This window comes from Eurytemora carolleeae, unplaced genomic scaffold (assembly GCF_000591075.1).
Source record: "Eurytemora carolleeae unplaced genomic scaffold, Eaff_2.0 scaffold164, whole genome shotgun sequence".
Lineage (NCBI taxonomy): Eukaryota > Metazoa > Arthropoda > Copepoda > Calanoida > Temoridae > Eurytemora > Eurytemora carolleeae.
This window is the reverse complement of record NW_019396218.1, coordinates 321,909-343,484: the sequence shown is the minus strand read 5'-3', so window position 1 is coordinate 343,484 and position 21,576 is coordinate 321,909. Positions and strand designations below refer to the sequence as shown.

The 21,576-nt window shown below is 31.8% G+C and overlaps 1 protein-coding gene across 1 annotated transcript in view; it reads left to right on the top strand.

Annotated features, from left to right (window-relative positions):
• Positions 1–7,270, top strand: part of LOC111698429 (uncharacterized) — a 15,480-nt gene extending 8,210 nt beyond the window's left edge. Inside the window, exons 2-6 of the mRNA XM_023468768.1 lie at positions 550–594; positions 1,174–1,274; positions 5,040–5,123; positions 5,734–5,784; positions 6,596–7,270. Of these exons, the coding sequence (XP_023324536.1) occupies positions 550–594; positions 1,174–1,274; positions 5,040–5,123; positions 5,734–5,784; positions 6,596–6,968 (654 nt within the window). The 3' untranslated portion in view covers positions 6,969–7,270. The remainder of the gene's footprint in view (positions 1–549; positions 595–1,173; positions 1,275–5,039; positions 5,124–5,733; positions 5,785–6,595) is intronic.
• The last annotated feature ends 14,306 nt before the right edge of the window (positions 7,271–21,576 follow it).

Sequence of the window (21,576 nt, the reverse complement as noted above, 5' to 3'; positions counted from 1 at the left end):
TGAGGGAGGTGAGGGTTCTGAGGGAGACAGAAGAAGGGTTGGAAGAATGAAGGAGAAGGGAGAGTATAAAAGTGTATTAAGGAGAGAAGTGGGGGGGGGGGTGGAGTAGAAGGACAGGAACTGATGTATGATTAATAACCATGATTATAGTAAACTTATTTAGTTTATTGCATGATGATATAGATATATTATAAACCAATACATTCTTGGACAATTTTATTTAGTTTAACATGTTTTCATGTCGATAAGTTCTTTAAGTACTAGAAGTCAATCAAGTCATTCAAGTTATTTAACTTATTAAAGTCATTTATGTCATTCAAGTCATTCAAGTCATACAAGTTATAGACGTCTTTAGAAGACATTAAAGTTATTCAAGTCATACAAGTCCTTCCAGTCATTTCAGTCATTAAAGCTATTCAAGTCATACTAGTCATTCAAGTCATTTCAGCCGATCAACTTATCAAAGTCATCCATTTCGTTCAAGTTATTAAAAATTTAAAAAATTTAAAAAATCTTTTTAATTGTGTGTAATGATTTATTTTGTTATAGGAAGAGGAACTGTTCTACGGATTTGAGGAGAACAGTTCCCACGAGGTAAAATTTAGTGTTGAAAAAAAACTGTACATTTTTTTTGTAGGAAATTGTTTGCATGGTAATATGGGAAGTGGGAACACTATTTTATAAAAAAAATAAATCGACATTTTAAGAAAAGTAGAAATACTAGATATTCTAGGGTTGGATACTACTAGTTAATGGGTTCTACACCCTATTGAATACTAGATATTCTAGAGTAGGGTTGGATACTACTAGTTAATATATCTAGGTTCTACACCCTACTGAGTCCTTGATAAACCCTGAGGAAGCTAAGGTGGGATACTACTAGTTAATATATCTAGGTTCTACACCCTACTGAGTCCCTGATAGACCCTGAGGGAGCTAAGGTGGGATACTACTATTTAATATATCTAGGTTCTACACCCTACTGAGTCCTTGATAGACCCTGAGGAAGGCGGGATACTTCTAGTTAATATATCTAGGTTCTACACCCTACTGAGTCCTTGATAGACCCTGAGGAAGGCGGGATACTTCTAGTTAATATATCTAGGTTCTACACCCTACTGAGTCCTTGATAGACCCTGAGGAAGGTGGGATACTACTAGTTAATATATCTAGGTTCTACACCCTACTGAGTCCTTGATAGACCCTGAGGAAGGCGGGATACTTCTTGTTGTTCTCCTTCTATGGATTGGATCTATAGCGCTGTTTATAAACAGGTAATTGGGGAATATTTTTCCAGATTTAAATACCTCCCTCCCCCCCCCTCACTATCATATCTTAATATTATAAAGTAGCAATATCTGTTTTTTGTTGTTTGTATGTCCGATCATAGCTTAGGAACCCCTTGACCGATTTGCCACAAATTTTGGCAAACTCGAAAGAACCATAAGAATGTTCTAACCTGGGTTTAGAGATTCTAAGTTCAGTGGGTTCACTTTTTTAGGGAAAGTACAGTTTTTAGGTAAAGCTGGGTTTTCAAGCTTTAGTTTGGGATAAGTTAAGTTAGGTTAACCAAACTCATGGGCCGTGAATAGGGCAGGCAAGGGTGCCGAGCGCTGCGGCCCATAGTTAGTTAGATTTGTTAAGACAGTTTTTTACGAAATGAATGATTTCTAAGTTCTCATATTAAAAAAAAATTTTGATGAAAAAATCTAGAATCGAGAAGATTCTATTTGTTTTATTTTAATACCAATATTTAATAAATCAAGTTTGTCATAATCAGATTCCATAGTTCCTAGAAGTCACCCCTGATTAAAAAATTTTGAATGAATTTTGAATATATGAAAAAAAAATGGTGGAGTGTTTCTAAATACTTGATTACATTTTGAATTCGTTTTTCTGAATGAAAAGTTAGAAAAAATATCTAGGGAATTAAATCGAAATCATTTCAAATACAGATAATATTCATTTTTGGGAAACCTCTAAACTTTAAATCTGATTTATGGCTATATATAAACTAGTGATCTCTGATTGTTTGTTTGGTCATTTGATCATAAATCAGGATCCCCTGGACCGTTTTGTCTCATATTTTGATAAGGGAACACGGTAAAACCACTGAAGATTGGTTTAAACAGTTGAATGGGTTGAATGGGTTGGATGGGTTGAATGGGTTGAATGGGTGAATGGATTGAATGGGTTGAATGGGTTGAATGGGTTGAATGGGTTGAATGGGTTGAATGGGTTGAATGGGTTGAATGGGTTGACCGCTGGGCTGGGCTGACCCTAGTTGAAAAATAACAAGAAAATCAATTTGCTAATTTACACTTTTTTAAGCTTAGGGGTTTTTAAGCTGAGGGGTTTTTAAGCTGAGGGGTTTTTAAGCTGAGGGGTTTTTAAGCTGAGGGGTTTTTAAGCTTAGGGGTTTTTAAGCTTAGGGGTTTTTAAGCTTAGGGGTTTTTAAGCTTAGGGGTTTTTAAGCTTAGGGGTTTTTAAGCTTAGGGGTTTTTAAGCTTAGGGGTTTTTAAGCTTAGGGGTTTTTAAGCTTAGGGGTTTTTAAGCTTAGGGGTTTTTAAGCTTAGGGGTTTTTAAGCTTAGGGGTTTTTAAGCTTAGGGGTTTTTAAGCTTAGGGGTTTTTAAGCTTAGGGGTTTTTAAGCTTAGGGGTTTTTAAGCTTAGGGGTTTTTAAGCTTAGGGGTTTTTAAGCTTAGGGGTTTTTAAGCTTAGGGGTTTTTAAGCTTAGGGGTTTTTAAGCTTAGGGGTTTTTAAGCTTAGGGGTTTTTAAGCTTAGGGGTTTTTAAGCTTAGGGGTTTTTAAGCTTAGGGGTTTTTAAGCTTAGGGGTTTTTAAGCTTAGGGGTTTTTAAGCTTAGGGGTTTTTAAGCTTAGGGGTTTTTAAGCTTAGGGGTTTTTAAGCTTAGGGGTTTTTAAGCTTAGGGGTTTTTAAGCTTAGGGGTTTTTAAGCTTAGGGGTTTTTAAGCTTAGGGGTTTTTAAGCTTAGGGGTTTTTAAGCTTAGGGGTTTTTAAGCTTAGGGGTTTTTAAGCTTAGGGGTTTTTAAGCTTAGGGGTTTTTAAGCTGAGGGGTTTTTTAGAATTTTTAAATAAAACATTTTCAGGTTTGTGACAATAATACTTTTTTTGGGTCATTGTGCAGGTCTTAGAAAAAAAGCAATTATGTAGTTAATTTAGCAGATTTGACATATCTATTAAAAACTAGTCGCAAATAAAGTTTTATTTATTAGTTGGTAATTTTCAAATTAATTTGGCTTTTCTGTCTGTTTGTTTGTTTCCAATAAACGTCAAAACGGCAAAACCGGTCGGGCCCAATTTTTTTGTGGCAACACACATATTCCCAGAGGTTTAAAGCTGGTCTAAATTAAAAAATTGAGGCAGAAAAAAATGGCGATTTTTAAAATTTTTTAAATATGCATTGATATTAATAAAAAGTTCCTGTAAATTTAATTATTTTAAATTGCGAAGATAAAATGGCAGCTATATTTAATTTGTTACACGAAGAAAGTTTCTATATTTGTGTACTGTGCAGGGTTGTTAAACTTATTTATTAGAAAATATCTCATGATACCTAGAAGCAAGCCTCAGAGCCCTCTCTTACATATAATTTGTATAAAATATGTATTAGAAAACGGAACCATGTGTTGTATAAATAATTAATACCTATAACCTAGTCGCCTGATTAATATGTCTCTACATCGGTTATTTTTCCCATTTATTATATTTAAGGGACTGTACAAGTAAGTTCAAGTGACTCTCGGTTGAAAGAGTCACAAAGCCCGATTTTTATCATAAAAAGAGATTTCTTTGTTAAGTTTATTTCTTCCTTGTTTCTGATGTACATTCTGCAAACCACGTAGATTGAGAAGTCTTCAAATCACTTTATCTTTGCAACCTGATGTCATAGATCTTGATATATGAGATAAAATAGTTTTCTAAAATATTCAAAAAAAATATTTGATGGTGCAAAAAAAAAAAATTTTTTGGGAAAAGTTTAATCTATTTTACAAATGGCTAGTCCTATTAAGTGTCTGCTTTATTTACCCAATGTCCGGGCGATACAGTACAAACTGGGTCAGAAATTCAAATGTACTACGGCTGCCCGTGGCTGAACCGTTTGAGCCAAATTTTTTGTGGAAACTCACATGACCCCAGAGAAGTGGAAGAATTGACTTTTATGATTTTCAAAAATCCTCAATCTAAGAAGAAAAATTCGCCAAAATATTGTTTTTTGGAGTACAATGAAAAATGGCGACTTAAAATCAATTAAAAGCTAGAGAAATTCAGCCTTGACCACAAACTTTAATTTCATATTCCATATTCTTTGCAATCCAATGTCCAATTCAAACTTTAAATTTTTTAGATCAAAATATCTAAGTTTAAATTATCAAAGGTTTGCAACATCAAATTGCAAAGATATGGGGATTAGAAAATTCGAGTTTGTGTCAAAAAGCCAAAGAGCAAAAATCCTTAATTAGAACATAACAAAATAAATGTTTGTTTTTTTACAATTTTCATGTTCTCTTTATCTTTAGTCTGCTTAGTTTTTTTATTTTGTGTTTATTAAACCATATCCTTTTGTCACTTTTTTTAACAAACTGAATTCATGGAATTCATAATATTATGAATAGCAACAAACCTTTTCTATCGGTAATTCATAATTTTCTTAGAAAGTTTGCAGGAAAATATATTCCAGTCTTTTACTTTTGTTACTTATATGCCGAGTCCATCAGCGCCTGATCCAATCAGGGTTCAGCCATATGTCGGGTGTCTATTCTGAACCTGTAGAAATTGCATGGCGGTAATATCTATCTCTCTATCTAGCTCATTATCCAATCAGAGATAAATCCTTACATCGGCGCCATACCAGTAGATGGAAATATTTACATCTTCTGGAACTATAGTGAGCTTTACAACGTATATGGTTACTCTATATTAGTGATTTATATTGCAGAACACAATGAAGAATGTTATCATTCAGTTTTGCATTTTTTCCTGAACCTTTTTTTTAAACCTTCATTTTATACCTTTTTCAGGTGGAGTAAATTTAGTCGTCTGGAGCCACATTTACCATTCTATCAACCAGAGCCCCCTATACTTCAGGACATAGGAGATCATAGGTATCATCATCATCATCATCATCATCATCATCATCATCATCATCATCATCATCATCATCATCATCATCATCATCATAATCATCATTATTATCATCATTATCATCATCATCATCATCATCATCATCATAATCATCATAACAATCCTCATCATCATCATCATCATCATAAATTTTGCTTTTTATTTTTCTTTTTTCCTCAATATTCCCTAAAATCGTTAAATTCAATTTCACTTAAAAGACAATTTATAAATTTTCTCGAGTTTTCAGTTTAAGTGAATAATTTCACCCTTTCAGAGAGTTGGAGAAAGTTTAAATAACTTTTCTACTCAGACTTCCTATAATCTTTATGCAGGGGTAATCATGAGAGGATATCGTTTGATATATTTCGACATATACCTCTGACATTATAGATATTTTTATGTTCTAATTTCAGGAAAAATAGATTAGTTTTTAAAAAGAATTTGATTATTTCATGCATGCGTTGGAATAAATCCAAATATTTTTGAACAAATAAAGATATTTTTGATAATATCTTTCTGATAGCACTATTTCTTCAATAATAGAAAAAAATAAAGGAAAAACACCTTTTTTATTAAATTTCAAATGTTCAGATCCAGTTTGATATCCGAGTGTACATTGTATCAGACTAGGCGAATGTCTAGGTTAGTTATTTCCTGGATTTGTACGTATTTTTTTTAAAGAAGAAAACTTTCCAAAAGTTACAGACACAGTCAACGGGGTTTATTGTCTAAATTTTAACTATAAAATTCACAATTATTAGATCTCTATGGACAAAAAGAGATTACACCATCAGATTAAAAAAATGCCTGAATATAAAATTCGAGTGTGAGGCGATAAATTCATAAATTTTACACCCTCCAATGGATGAAGAAAAGCCCCCCCCCCCCACTGTAAAAGAGTTATGATATATCATATAAAGCAGATCCATGGAGTGTTAAATCCTAAAAGCCAGGGAAACATAAACACAAATTTCCTAAACGTGATTTTATGTAAGCACAGATCTCATCTTTAACACTTTTATTTACATAATAATGTTTGAGCTGTTTTTTGATGTAGTTTATTCTAGGTTAAAGTTTCCACCTTTATGTTGATATTACTAAGTGTGTAGAGAACCTAATATAGGATTCTATATTGAACCTTTTTCAATATAATCTATACAGTAACCTGAACACTGTATATTTTCCTACAATCTCTACATAAATATACGAGGAGGGAAAAAAGCTGGGGAAAAAGCAAGGGGGGATGGATTGGGTAAACAAGAGTAAAATATATATATGTTATACTTCAAGGGACTGTAAATGAAAAATATCTCGGACTCAGTTTATCAATTACCCGAGACAGGAACATCAGATAGAACTGATATTGGTCGCAATCAATTCCTAAAATTTTAAGCCTTTAGCCTATACCCTTCATTTTACCCTAACAGTCCCTTTAAATGAATGTTTTGTGCAGGGTATCACAGATGGCGTATGAGCAGCATCGAATCAAGTACAGTAAACAAGCTACAAATAAACAGATAAACAGGTTCCAGACCAAATATACACGAAGAAAATCTAGTCCTTTGCCTGATGTATCAGCATTAATCAAAGATGGTGGTTCTAACAGACGGCAATCCATTGCCCACATATACTCTGGAAATCCAAATAGAGTCCGCACAAGTGTAGTTCCAGTTTCTACCGCCAGGAAACAAAGTGCGCACAACGGAAACGCGTCCATGTTGTGTGAAACGAAGAGAAGCAATTCTATGGGGAACTTTAAATCATTTCTGCATCAGAAAAAATCGCATAGTTTTGCTGATATTCTACTGGAGGTTGCTGAGGTTTAGCTACCTTTAGTCCATGGAGTAATAAAGGTGGGGCCAGGTGTCGGGGGATATTTGGGAATAAAATAAAATACAGGGTGTCTCCAAAAGCATGCACATCCTAGTTCGATTTTTGTTTCAAACATTTTCTACATCTACATTTACGCAACGTTTCCAAAAGATGAAAACTAATAAGAGAAGTCTGCAGCACAAATATTAAAGAAGTCTTGACAGATTGAAGTTTGTCATTTTGGTTTGGTTGAAAATTTTATATTGACAATGATTATTGAGATAATTAATATTAAAAGTAAAAGAAAAACTTGATTGCAAATAACCTAAGTTTTAAATATTTAAGGCGTACACCATCAGGTTGCAAAGATATAGGGATAAGAATATTCTATCTTTTCCTAAACCAATAGAACCATGGGCAAAGTGGCCAACTACGAACTGACAGCACTGCTACAGTCTACAGACCTGTTTTTTATGTCCATAGATTTAAAATGTTACGTAGATTTCCAAAAAGATTTGTATTTACAACAACATACAAATCAAATAATGATGATGGCCAAAGTACCTAAAAGAGCGATTTTTTTCGGAACCCCGGTATACTTATTCTTATATGAACAAATCAAAAGTATATTCATTGTGCTCAGCTTTATCAATCAAAGTGAATCGATTTAATGTTTTTATGTTAAAATTATACGTATTTTTTATATATGTAACAAGATAACAACAGAGAGTTTTAAATAAAGTAAAATAAAGAAAAGATAAGTTTTTTTATTTCATTAAATCCACATGTACCCAAACATATGAACTTTAATCAGAGGCTAATAGAGCGGAAGGTCCTTACGGGATCTAATAATAATAATTAATTCCTTAAAACAAGGGTTTAAGAAAAATTAACCTTAGGTATTTTACTGAAGGAGGTAAGGAGGATAGGTTTTGTGTACATGTTACAGGGTGTCGCACATCATTATTAATTGCGATATTCGGGACAAATCAGAAGATTCAAATAGATTAAACTATTTTAAAAAATTGTGTACTGCTTAAACAAATTTGCAGGTAGATAATACTAATTTTTTTCAAATATTATGTGCGTATTTTGGCTTTAAATCTTGGTGATAATCCGATATGACATGGGACGCTCTGTAGTTTAAGATTTCTATCCTAGCACTTTGTTTTTGCTTTGATAACACTACAGTGATAACCAGAAAACAATGGAATAGAAAGACGACATTTTAGAAATACTTTAGCGTTCGGATGTTGTTACAAAGCAAATATTTTTTTAGTAACTTAGCAAAGCACAATCTAAGTGAAAAGGGTCTATTTACACTGTACAATTGCTATGTCTAATGTTCATTGAACTAGTTAAAGTCCTAACTTGAGTTTAAAAGTCGTATTCCTATTTCAGAGTTTTCTGGTTATCACTGTAGTTCCATAAAATGAATCAAATGGTACTATTTTATTTCTCTGATGTTTAAGAGAATGTGATGTAAACCTCAAAATGCTCCAATCTACCTCTATAAAATAAATCAAAGTATTTTAAACATTGGTCACATAAATTGTAAATAGCAGCTGATGTAAAATAGTTAAATTTAATAAACTAAAAGTATTACAAATAATAAAATGTTAAAATCATGCATAAATACGTGTAGTAGATTTAAGGTTACCCACAAAGGATTAGACTTTAAAGACAACCTTAAACTCATATAATATTGCGATCTAATGGTTGAATTTAATCGTCTGTTTTATATATGCATAGAAAAATGTTTACTGCAGAGGATCAAATTCTTATAAAAACAGGCACTTTAATTTTCGTAATGTCGTCTCTGAAATCTCATTCTTAATGGGTAATCCTGTATCTGACGAATCTATGTGAGAAAGTCACAGGAAAAAAATTTGGAAATAAAAACTTCAATAAAAAAATCCAAATTTTCTGAAGTCCCAGGACAAAATGTCACTGTAAATAAAGTCCTGAGTTTTAGATTCCCAGGGGATTTTTTCCCTAAAATACTATGAAGACTGCCAATGAAGTCTTAGGAAATAAGATCACAAAATTAAAGTCCTGAAGAAATTATATCCGAAAAAAAAGTGCTAAGTCTTGGGAAAATGAGTTTCATTCTTAGACGTTTTCTTCTATGCATCTGCATATTGAATTTAGCCAGGGGTGTTTTTAAAATCAAGTCCATTTTTTCCATGGTTGTAAACATCCTATGTTCCCATGCATTTTCTACTAAAAAAGGACTTTTTTGTATAAGATCATACTGGAACCAGAAAAAAGTCCCAGAAAATAAAGTATTTATTTTCATACAGCTGACATTTTTTTAGTGCCAAAATTTAGGACTTTTTCAGGAAATTTTTTTTGCGGTTACCGTATCTGACGTACTGCAAGTTCTAAGAAGAATGTAAACAAACTCAGTACATTTGAATTTCCGAGCCGGGTCAACCTTTCCGGTCCCAGTGTGTACAGTACCTAGCTCTATGGACTGGACTAGCCGTTGCAACAAGGTTGACGCGGTCAGACTTTATGCTTCATATAGGTTGAATTTACTTTTACCAAAGGGACAGATTCGCGTGAATTAGATATTTCAAATCTGGGAGGGAGTCCTGCTATATGAGAGTCGACTAAAAGATGTCCAAGACTATGTATGAAATTCTTAAAAACTCCCAAGCTGCGGTGGCAAAGGAACTTTACTATTCAACTTAAAATTTGTTTGGAATTAAATTGATTTTTTTACGATCCGAGTCGAATGTTGCAACTTTCTGAATTTGTATGGTATGATGCTATACGTTCTTCTGTATAAGTCGTTTTTAACAGTTTTCTCCTTGTAGACAGATAGAAGTAAGACTAGTATCGATCACGATCAGTAATTTTTCGCCGTAAGCCTATACCCCCTTTCATTTTTCGCGAACACTCCCTTTAAGTTAAAATAAGAGAACATTCTCTTGAAGAAATTTTAAGTTCTTTGATTAGAAACTATCAGTTCCTCTCAATGTGCCCAGGATCATATGTTGGTTGTAGCTTATTTATTTTCTTATTATGTCAATTTGGTACAATATATACATACAGGGTGTCCCAAAAAGGATGAGACTGTAAATACGACCAAAAACTCTAAAAGTGTGATTATTTTTGGTTTCTGCATTTCATCCAATTGTTTATTTTGATGGTTTACTAAATGATTAAGCACAGAAATCTACCAGTTTTGGCCTATCCAAGGAACCCTGAATGTGATAAACTCATCTGTGCATGGAGGGTCACTTGAAGTTGAAATTACGCTTACAGTCCCTTTAATCAATAATTTCAGTTTGGTAAAAAAATAAGTATAAACGTTCTCTTAATCATCACCTTTTTCTAACGCGGAAGAAGTGAAATTGCGCAAAACAGAGTTCCGAAAAAGCAATAAAAGGTGCAATTTTGCGCAAAATGACATTTGCGAATGATTGTGCAATTTACTGTTTATTAACTCAAAAGTGTTAAGCAATGAAAGTAATATTTTTCGTCTCATCTTGCAAAAATTGCGCAAAATTGAAACCCAACCTCTGAAGTCTTGTCCTATATTATCTTAAATAATTTTTAATGAATCAATATTTTTTATAATATCTGAGGTGTGACGATCCAATATGATGTGGGCACCCTGTATGTTCCTCTAGGGATTATCCCTCTATATACCTAATATAATATAATCCTAACTATACAGAATAAATGAGTCTGCATGCTACGTAAACAAAACCTTACTGCACATACAGGGTGTCCCAATAAACATAAGATTTGAGTGAAGACTTCATGATGTAAACAAGACCTTACTATACATACAGGGTGTCCCAATAAACATAAGATTTGAGTGAAAACTTCATGATGNGTACCTCTATCTATCTACTTTACCGTTCTTATCATATTTTGTATTATAGCTCTATCTTTAGTTTTGTTACCTGGCCGGTCATACCGGCCCGAATAGTCATATTAATAAATAAATCAGTTGAATACGGACTTTTGTTCAGTATAGACGGAATCAGTCTGGAAAGGCTGATTATTAGAGTTAGATGCGGTTTAGCCATAGAGCAGTCAGGGTTGACCGATAGTTAGAGTTTGAGGCAGTTAGCCATACAGCAGTCGGGATTGACTGATAGTAAAAGCTGAAGGCAGTTTAGCATACAGCAGTCGGGATTGACTGATAGTTAGAGTTTGAGGCAGTTTAGCCATAAAGATTAAGTGAGGAGAGACGGGTTAGATAGTTACATTACTATACATGCAGGGTGTCCCAATAAACATGGTATTTGAGTGAAGCCTTCATGAAGTAAGCAAGACCTTGCTATCCATAAAAAACATGGTATTTGAGTGAAGAATTCATCATCGTCTTTATCATTGTAATAGCTCACAAAGAAATCTCCCTAGAAGGGCCTGATTCATTTGGTGTACAGTCCCGTTTAGCTTTATTTAGTTTGAATGCGCACTGTACAGCTTGCTCTAGCTGCTTAAAAGTCGTCCCGGTACGGGGTTTGAAGTGATCTTAGGTTACAATAAAGTTATGTCTTCTAAATGATATTTTATGTGAAAGCTAAAAGTATATTTTGTTATTCTTCAAAGCCTTGTATGTGTATGTAACATTTCTGCAAGAGGTGTACTATGAAAAGAGGTGTACTATGAAAAGGGACAATTGTACAGTAATTTTCATTTTAGTACAACATTTTGAAATCAAAACTTTTAAAAAAAACACCTTCTAAACTCTAGCAGACGAAACATTATTATAAAAAGTATTATAACTTTCCTGGCAGACATCATATCATAATCTTAATAAAAGTTTTTTTGCAAATACGATCGAATCATCACTACATATAGGACTGTATAGTCTGTAAGCGTTATTTTAAGTGACCATCCATGCAAAGATAGCAATGCCCGATTTATAATGGTACCCTTGAAACCTTGATCAAACTGTTGAAGAACGTCGTTTTCCTGACTCGAAAAGTGTTTATTTCTGTGACCTTCTCCATTGTTCCTCATAAGCAAGAAATGTGCAAGTCACTTTTGCAGAAAAACCACAAATGAAAATAAGCAAAACTACAAATATCTAATTCATACTTGATCAGACAAAGCTGTTAAGGGTACCGTTTTAAATTGTGCCTTGTCACCTTTGCATGGAGGGTCACTTGAAATTACGCTCACAATCCCTTTAATTTCCATGTTTATTGGAACACCCTGTAAACCGCAGTGTGCTTACTATGTATACCAAAGATAAATATGCACGGAACATGAATAAATAATAAACACAATTTAACTTGTTTGGATTTAACAAACTATGTTTTCATTAAAGGGACTGTACAGGTTATTAAAGGGACTGTACAGGTTATTTCACGTGACTCTTCAATTCCTTTTTGAAGTGGCATGTGGGATCTACATTAATGGTTATGTTACAGAAAGGGTCCCGATCGGTTCAGACGTTCTGATGTTTATTGAACATAAACCAACCAACCAACCAATAAAACAACACCAAATCAATATATACATATTAAAATATTAGGTTCCAGGGTTTGGTTTGATGGTTTGATACATTCATATTTTTTCTTCAATGTGAATCCAATGCTTCGGGTATAAAATCTGATATTGTTAAAACATAAAGAAACTCTATTTTATCAGAAAATAAAACTGTTTTACAATTTTCATAAAATACTCAGCAGACCTTCAAAACCAAGTTATATATATTTCAAGAGAAAATATAGAATGAAAAATAATCCTTTCTATTTGAAAAAATTATTAAAATATTTTTTCTTCAAAATCTCGTTATTATGCAAAAAGATTTTTTTTTCAAAATCTAGTTATTTTGCAAAAAAAAAAATTCAATTTAAATCTTAAAATTCATTCTAAAATCAACAAAAGCCAGTTGCAGAAATTCATATAGCATTTATTTTTCGATCTGAATAAGAATTAGTCTAAGATCATCAAACTGCAGTGTATGATTTTTAATATTATGGAATTAAGTCTTTGTTACAAACTCTAATTTTCTTATCCCTATATCTTTCAACCCAATGATGTCGTAATCATAAGATATTTCAAACTAGTAATACTATTAGAAAAAATAATAAAAGGTTTACACCATTAGGCTGCAAAGATATAAGGGCTAAAATATTTGAGTTTGTGGCAAAGACTCAATTACTTATAAAATCCAAGAAACCTAATATTCAAGAAGTGAGGTATCGTTTTGCAGTACAAGAATGGTGAACCACATTCAGAAATGCGATGCTTATTAGAGGTATTACATGGACTACTGGGATATGATCGATAATTTCATTTATTTTTAGACCAGGATAAAATACTGCAGTCCCCCTGGAATTTATACTATGAGGGTATAGGAAAAGTATTTAATAAACATATTGGGATCTATTTCTGCACAAAGAAATTTCATTAATCTAGAATGGCTATGCAATTTTACATAGCTTTAGAGTGAAGTTTGAAAAAACACATCAAAAAATGAAATCTGTTAAATGTTTTATTTTATTTTTATTATTTTTTTAATAAAAAGCAAGAACATTATTCTAGGATGGCTATGCAATTTTACATAGCTTTAGAGTGAAGTTTGAAAAAACACATCAAAAAATAAAATCTGTTAAATGTTTTATTTTATTTTTAAAATTTTTTTAATAAAAAGCAAGAACATTATTCTGAGCATATTAACGTTAAACGTTAAAGTGGGTGTTGGCGAAAAATGAAAAGGAGTATAGGCTTACGTCGAAAAATTATCGATGGTGATCGCTACTATCTTACTTCTATCCGTTGCGTCTATAAGGAGAAAACTGTTATAAACGACTTATAACGAAGAACGTAGCATCCATACAAATTCAGAAAGTTGCAACATTCGACTCGGATTGTAAAAAATCAATTTAATTTCAAACAAATCATTCAGATATTACAACCTATATATATATATATAGTAATTTTTCGACGCATTCCTATATTTTATAATATTTTTACTTGTTTCATATAAGATGTACTTAAAACGACGATTTATCTTGTGGCTAGGTGACACCGACATGTCGTTGTAGTCTCTTCCATGTGGAACTCCAGAAGTACAGAGCGTCCCATATCATTAGATTATCTCCAATCTTCAACGTCAAAGTACTCACATAATACTCGAAAAATCTAGCATTTTCTGCAAAACAAATTTCTATAAACCTTATCAAATTTTTCAAAATGATTTAATCTTCTTAAACTTTCTAAATCGTATACTATATACCATTGACGATGTCTAATTTGATGTGGGGCCCCCTGTATCAAGAGCAGAGACACCTAGCGGCCAAATAAACGTCCTTTAATGTATATTCTATATGAGACAAGCATAAATTATTATGAAATCAACTTTACGCAAATGCGTCGGAAAATTGTCGATGATTATTGGATGATTTTATGGAATTTAATTGATTTTTTTATCCGAGTCGAATGTTCAACCAAATTCCACCCTTCTCCTGACTATCAAATCTAGCGAACAAATTGAATTCTTTTCAGTAGGATGGATAGGATGGATAGGATGGATAGGATGGATAGGATGGATAGGATGGATAGGATACACTTAGGTGTCTATGGATTTCCCTCGCATCCGAGCAAATCCATTGTTAAAAGTTTCATTGTATCTGAAAATAGTAATATTATAAGTAAAGCTAAAACCCAAGACATCCGTCAGTCGCTCAGGGGCAGCCGTAGTACATTTGAATTTCCGAGCCAGGTCAACCTTTCTGGTCCCAGTTAGAACTGTATCTAGCTCTAACAATGCTTAAGTGAGGTGTCAGGGGCAGCCGTTATACATTTGAATTTCCGAGCCGGGTCAACCTTTCCGGTCCCAGTTTGTACTGTACCTAGCTCTGTGAACAGGACTAACCGGTGCAACAAGGTTGACGCGGTCAGACTTTATGCTTCATATAGGTTGAATTTACTTTTACTAAAGTGGCAGATTTGCGTGCGCTATGGTTATGGAGAGAGTGCATGTCCTCCTCTGGTTCTTTCAGAGCCTCGACTTTTTTGCGAGCTCGTTTGTAAATCCAAATTGCTGTATTTGAAGGATATAGGAAGTTAGGATCGGTTTAACCAGCCTCAGAATATTTTAAATTAAATGGAATAGTTTAAACTTTAAAAAGTAGTTTTATGTTTAACGCGATCTGGCCTTCAAGATACAAAGAAAAGCCATATGATATTTGTCTTGAAAAAAGAAGCTGTAAAATCGCTCTGCCGACTGTGTCAAATGATTAAGTTTATTTATGCAGTTAATATGTTCCTCTTCATGTTTAAGTGTTTGTAGTCTGCACTATATGCACGTATGGGGGTAAGGCAGGCGATCATGCGCCATTGCCACAACTGTTTCCCCTTTTCCATGCCACATATTGACTTTTTGTCCATGAGTCACAATTATTCATTTTTCCACGCAACAACAATTAAGTCTTCAAATTCTTTAAATGTCGTCTTTTATATCAAACATTTGTCAACATCAACCTTACAGAAACCGATAATTTAATAAGATTATTTATTTTCAATTTTAAGAGTTAATTTTAATTTCTCAACCTGTTCCTAAACAACTTATTAGTTTACCGTAGAATTGTTGCTACATTGTTCATCATCATTATTGAATAATTTATAAAACCCAGATTCTCAAAATATCCCCCCAGAATAAACTATACAATATGGTTTTAAAGATTAAACTTTCGCTCTTGCTGAACAATTATACACCGTAAAAACGTCTCATAGGTCTCAAATGAATCCTTAAAAATTTCTCTATAATACTGCACTTTCAGCTTAACTACCATGTCTAGCTGGTCTCTTCCTTGAAAGGTTTGATAGAAGTTTAACCGTGCCCACTTCTAATATGTGTAATTAAATTATAATTAACCCTAAAGTTCACTTTGAACATTTAAAAACATTTCAACCAAAATCGTAATTAGAATTAATCTAATTTTCTATTGAGATGAAACTATACATAAATACTGCAACTTTATACTGCAGTTTAGAATGTAAAAAATAGTAGTGAGAAGACTTTTTATGTTTATAAATGTTGACAAAGTGCCATGGGTAAATTAGCCCAAGTCCAAAATGAACAAAAATGGGGGGAGAAGGGGGGATATTTGCGTATTATCAATTTTTTCGTTTAAGAATTTTGATGAAAAAAATTCAAAACACATTAATCATTAATTCATGTTTTAATTCTCTTTATACAGGAGGGGGATGTTTTCTACTTACAATATTATAGACTTAATGCTTCGTTGTGATGAAATAATAAAGCATTTTTATGTTATCAACAATTTCTGTTAAACCAAGGCCAAATAGTTTTTCAAAAAAATATAAAAATATATATAGAGTGCGTCTACGTACGAAATGAATTTAACATTTACAACTTCTAATACCTCAATAGTTAAATGATGATTTCATGTTTAATTGACTTATTTACGGTTTGACAATAATGCAACTCCGTGATTTCTACTCTCAATCTTGGTTCTACTCTCAATCTTGGTTATAAGGTGCTTTCATCCATTTTCTCCTTTAAGGGAGTGACCGGCTATGTAATAATTTTTAATTATTAAGTAACGACAACGAAAAATAAAATAACAATTATGCAGTAATCTAATTAGATGGTAAGAAACATATGTATCAAAAGAAATTTGTCAATAAATCAATGCTAAAATCGATTATTTCGTTTTCATTATTATATTGAATTTCTCCTTTTTGAATTTATTCGCAGATTTCTTCAAATTCTTCAAATGTCGTCATTTTAATAATAATTCTATGAAAATCTGCAGAAAATCTTTGTGAATTATGAGAAACCAGAATAATGAGAAAATAGACTAATAATTGAACAAGATAACTTAATTTCGATGATAAGATTAATTTTTATTTTCTAAACATGTTCCTAATCCTATACATGAAGTCTGTAGTTTATTGTAGAACATTTTTACATTTTATGTCCTCGTTATTAAATAGTTTAAAAAACCGATTGTGAAAACGTATCCATCCCCAAAGTAGGAGTTTAGAACGTCGAATTTGCGCTCAAACTCAGGATTTACAGATCTTTAAAAAGTTTAATATGTCTCAAATGAATCCGAAAGAAGTTTTCCACAACACTACATACTCAATTCAACTACCTTACATAGCCGGTCACTCCCTTTATAATGCAAGTGGAACAGATAGAAGTACAATTTTTGGCGATCAAAACAAAATTCAACTCGAACACTTACTTTAAACTTTAAGAATTTTAAATACAATTTAAATTAATAGGATTTCAGAGAGCTTCGTACTCCTTCTAGAAATAATTTAAACTTGTTGAACGAAAGATGCTTTATATATACTTCCAACCATTTTACATTTTTTATATAAACTTGATAATTTAAAAGAATTATAAATGTTTTGTTTGTTTGTTTGTCCAATGTCCAATCATAACTCTAGAACCCTTGACTGATTTGTATCAAATTTAGATTGGTAGAACCAAGGTGTGTTCTTGATTAAATAATTCTAAATTGAGAAATGTTTATATTTAAATTAGTTGCCAAGTAAAGTTGGGATACCAAGCTACTATTATATATGTCAAAGATTGAAATAAAGGTCGTCGTTGCTTTCCACAGAATTTAGGATCAAGCTGTTCATAAAATCCCTCCGGGTCAGTGATATACTAAGGGTTTGTATACATATATTCGATATATTACATATATTCAATATATACGTTCAGCTACGCTCTTTAAATAAATACAGGGATAAATACATTTCGTGAAAATGCGCGATTTCGTACATTCTTTGTATTGAATGTCTGTTATAGAAGTATGTGATGTGTGAATAAAATGTGAGGTGAAAAAATGTCCAAAAGTGAACAAAAATTCTTAGCAAGAAAGTTAAAAGATCAGGAGCTATCCGAAACAAGATCAGGAGCTATCCGAAACAAGATCAGGAGCTATCCGAAACGTATCATTTTTATTGTAAACAAGATGAATTTAGGAATTTTTCTCTAAAAAATAATAATTTCTTTATAAACTTATGAAAAAAAAGTTCGTTATTCAAAGGTTAGATATAGCTCTTAGATTAAAACAGATTGTATTTAACTTCTTGTACGTAAATATATATATAAAGTAACCGATATCTCGCCATAAACAAATATTACTATATCTTTGTAACCTTGAGTCTTAGACTTTTTCAATTTCAAATTTATTAATTCAGTTCTACTTGATTATATATTCAAACATTGAAATATTAAAGGTTTACACCATCAGATTGCAAAGATAAAGGGATTAGAAAATAAGTGTTGGATGGAAGTAAACAGTTTATTTGAAATTGAAATATTAAAGGTTTACACCATCAGATTGCAAAGATATAGGGATTAGAAAATAAGTGTTGGATGGAAGTAAACAGTTAATTTGAGTCAAATATTCAATATGAGTGGTAAAATCAGTTAACGACATGCTATCAAAAAAGAATTTGTAAAAAATCCTAATTTCTATGACTTAAAAAAATCTTGAGGAAAAAAGTCATAAATTGTGTCCTGCTAAAAAAATTTTGAGAAAATCATGTCATAACTTTTATATTTTTATTTTCTGTCACGGAAGTTAAAAGTCCTTGAAAAAAAGTAATAAAACTTTTTCTTAAACTGAGTTTAAATGATTTGGACAGATGGAAGGTGTGCAGCCGCAGGATAAATTGGGGAATGCAAATACAAGTTTCAATGAATTTATTAGAGACACATATATAGTGCAGTTGAACTAAACAAAATTTACATTTTGAATGAAAAGGCAGGAAACAAGAAAAGCTTAAGGAAAACTCAAATCTAGAGTTTTATGTAAGAAATTACAATCATGACTTTGTGGTCTTGTATAGTCTTAGCTAATCTAGAATTCTATTTCGATTCCAAATATTAGTAAAGCAAATTTTATTTTCAACAGCGTTACAGAAACGGGAGCCATGATCAAAATATTCCATGAAATTTACTTTAAATAATTAACTATATAATAAAACAAGACATTCGTATATGTTCCCTCTGGATCAAATAGGTAGCCTGGGGATGACATAAATTCTATTTTTTCAAATTTAAAGTTTTTTATTTTTATTACTATCTTTATTTTTTAAGTTCAGAAATACACAATGTCTATGTAGTAAAATAAGGTTGTTAAGTTGTTATAATTTTCTCCCAGAACTTCTAGTTTCATTTTTAAATTTTCAAAAAGCTTTCATAAAGAAAAACACCTTCATTATTGCGACAACTTTAAGCTTTTAATGCAGTAATGTTTTTTCTAAAAATAGATTTTATTTTCAGAAAGTATTTATCCCTTAAGGACTTGACATTCATGGCTCCACGTAAGAGTTGATAGAACGATAAATAGATTTATGGAAAGCTGGAAGGATTAGAATGGTTACCACACGTACTCAAGCCAGCCTTCAAGCAACACAGGTAAAATACGTGGCAAAATTCAGTATCGATAAGTTTCGGGCACTTAGCATCCCCCCTTCCTCTTAAGATAATTTGAGCATTTGAATGCTTTTTTGCCTGTATTGCAACCATTTTTGTTATACTTACTTTACAAAATACGTGGCAAAATTCAATATCGATATATTTAGGTAACGTGACTTTTATAGATAACAAGTTCTAAGCTTTGAATTAGATTTCTTTCTAATTTATGTAAAAATGACCTTAACACAGTTCTTGGCAGAAATTTATTTTGTATTGCAAATGATTGTTCTGTAAATCCTTCGGATCTTAGTAAAATGTTAGTTAAGAAACAAATGAAATATTTTGATGTCCCATTGGAACATGCATGGAAAGGTCCGGTTTTACAACTTTTAAATACAAGAATGAATAATTTATATGTTGAAGGATTCGATGATTACGTAATAACTGAAATGATAAATATGTTATGTAATGAGTAATGATCAATGTTGTCTATTTGTTCATAATTTTGCATATTTTTCTCTTTTCTTTTGGAAACCTGTATTTTCAAAAATTTATTTAAACAAATTTAAACTATTACACCATTTATATATGTATATTATATCTTTGTGTGTGAATAAATCGTTATAATAAAAACTTGTAGATTGGAAATTTCATTAATGAGGCATTTCATAGATAGGAAATTTCATGGATAGATATTTCATTTATATCAATTTGGACATTTCATTAATGGGGCATTTCATAGATCGGAAATTTCATGGATATATATTTCATATATAACAAACTTGTATATTGGACGTTATATTAATGGGGCATTTAATAGATCGGACATTTTATAGATATATGATATGACATTACCACAGACAGCCGTAGTACATTTGAATTTCCGGGCCGGGTCAACCTTTCCGTTCCCAGTTTGTACTGTACAGGACTAGCCGGTGCAACAAGGTTGACGCAGTCAGACTTTATGCTTCTTTAAGGCTGAATTTACTTTTACTAAAGGTGCAGAGGTGCGTGTTACATAGATAGACATTTCTATATATAACGCGTAGATTGGACATTTCATTAATAGGACATTTCATAAATTGGACATTTCATAAATCGGACTTTTTTAATGTTTGCTTACATCTTTAAAATAATAGTGTATAATATATTAGAAGAAAGATAACTTTCGTAAAAGAAAAATATTTAGCTTAACTACGAAAATCGTAGTTGTATCTGAAATCTCCTGTCATTAAATGCACTGTCTATTGTCTGTGAGCTGTCCATTTTCACTTGTAATAATGTTATCTTTTAAATGTCAATTTACGTTAGACCATTTTCTACAAACCCCCCCCCCCAAAAAAAAAAAAATTTTTTTGTTTTCATGTGGTGGATTTCTCCCCAGCAAAATGTAGGCACAAATTTTAAGATTGACTTTCCACAAACCTTTCTTGGATTCATGCGAGATTCTGCAAAAAAAGTAGTAAGATTAATTGATCCGTTTTTGTGTCTAATGGATACAAATAAACTGCAGAAAAACCAAATAAACATACGTTAAAAAAAAGTTTTTAATTTTTTCAATCCCACTTTTTAGTTCCAAAAATTATAGATCCCCATGAATTTGTTCACTTTTAATTACTTTAAATTAAATAATGTATAAGTTAAATATTGTATTGTTTAGATAACCTCTGATAGTAAGAAACTGTCCAGAATGGCGAAGAAAAAAGGGAAATTAGCAAAATAGAAAAAATTTTAAATGTTTTTCACTGTGTTTTTCCTAACATTCAAGTTTATGATATCATTATCTGTCAAAGTGGGTAATTTACTAATTTAATATTTGCAAAAGAGAAAAAAAATATTTTTTTTTAAATTGTTAAATACATTTAAGATTCAATTGATTCTAAAAAAATTTATAAACTAGGAAACTAGAATTCTATAAAGATATGAATTTGTACTTAAAGGAATTGAGTCTTTGGAACAAAATTAAATATTTAAACCACAATATCTTTAGAACTCGATGTTGTAAAACTTTGATATTTCAAACTTAGATTATTTGATCTAACAGAATTCATAGTTTGAAATATCTAAGGTATGCAACATTTGGTTCCAAAGATATAGTGATTAGAAAATTCCAGGAATTTTGTTCTCCCATTTTGATGGTCCATAAACCTTCGCTGTGGTCATGTGAGGTCCCACACAAATTTGGGCCCGATCGGTTCAGCCGTTTATCGGTTACAAACAAACAGACATAT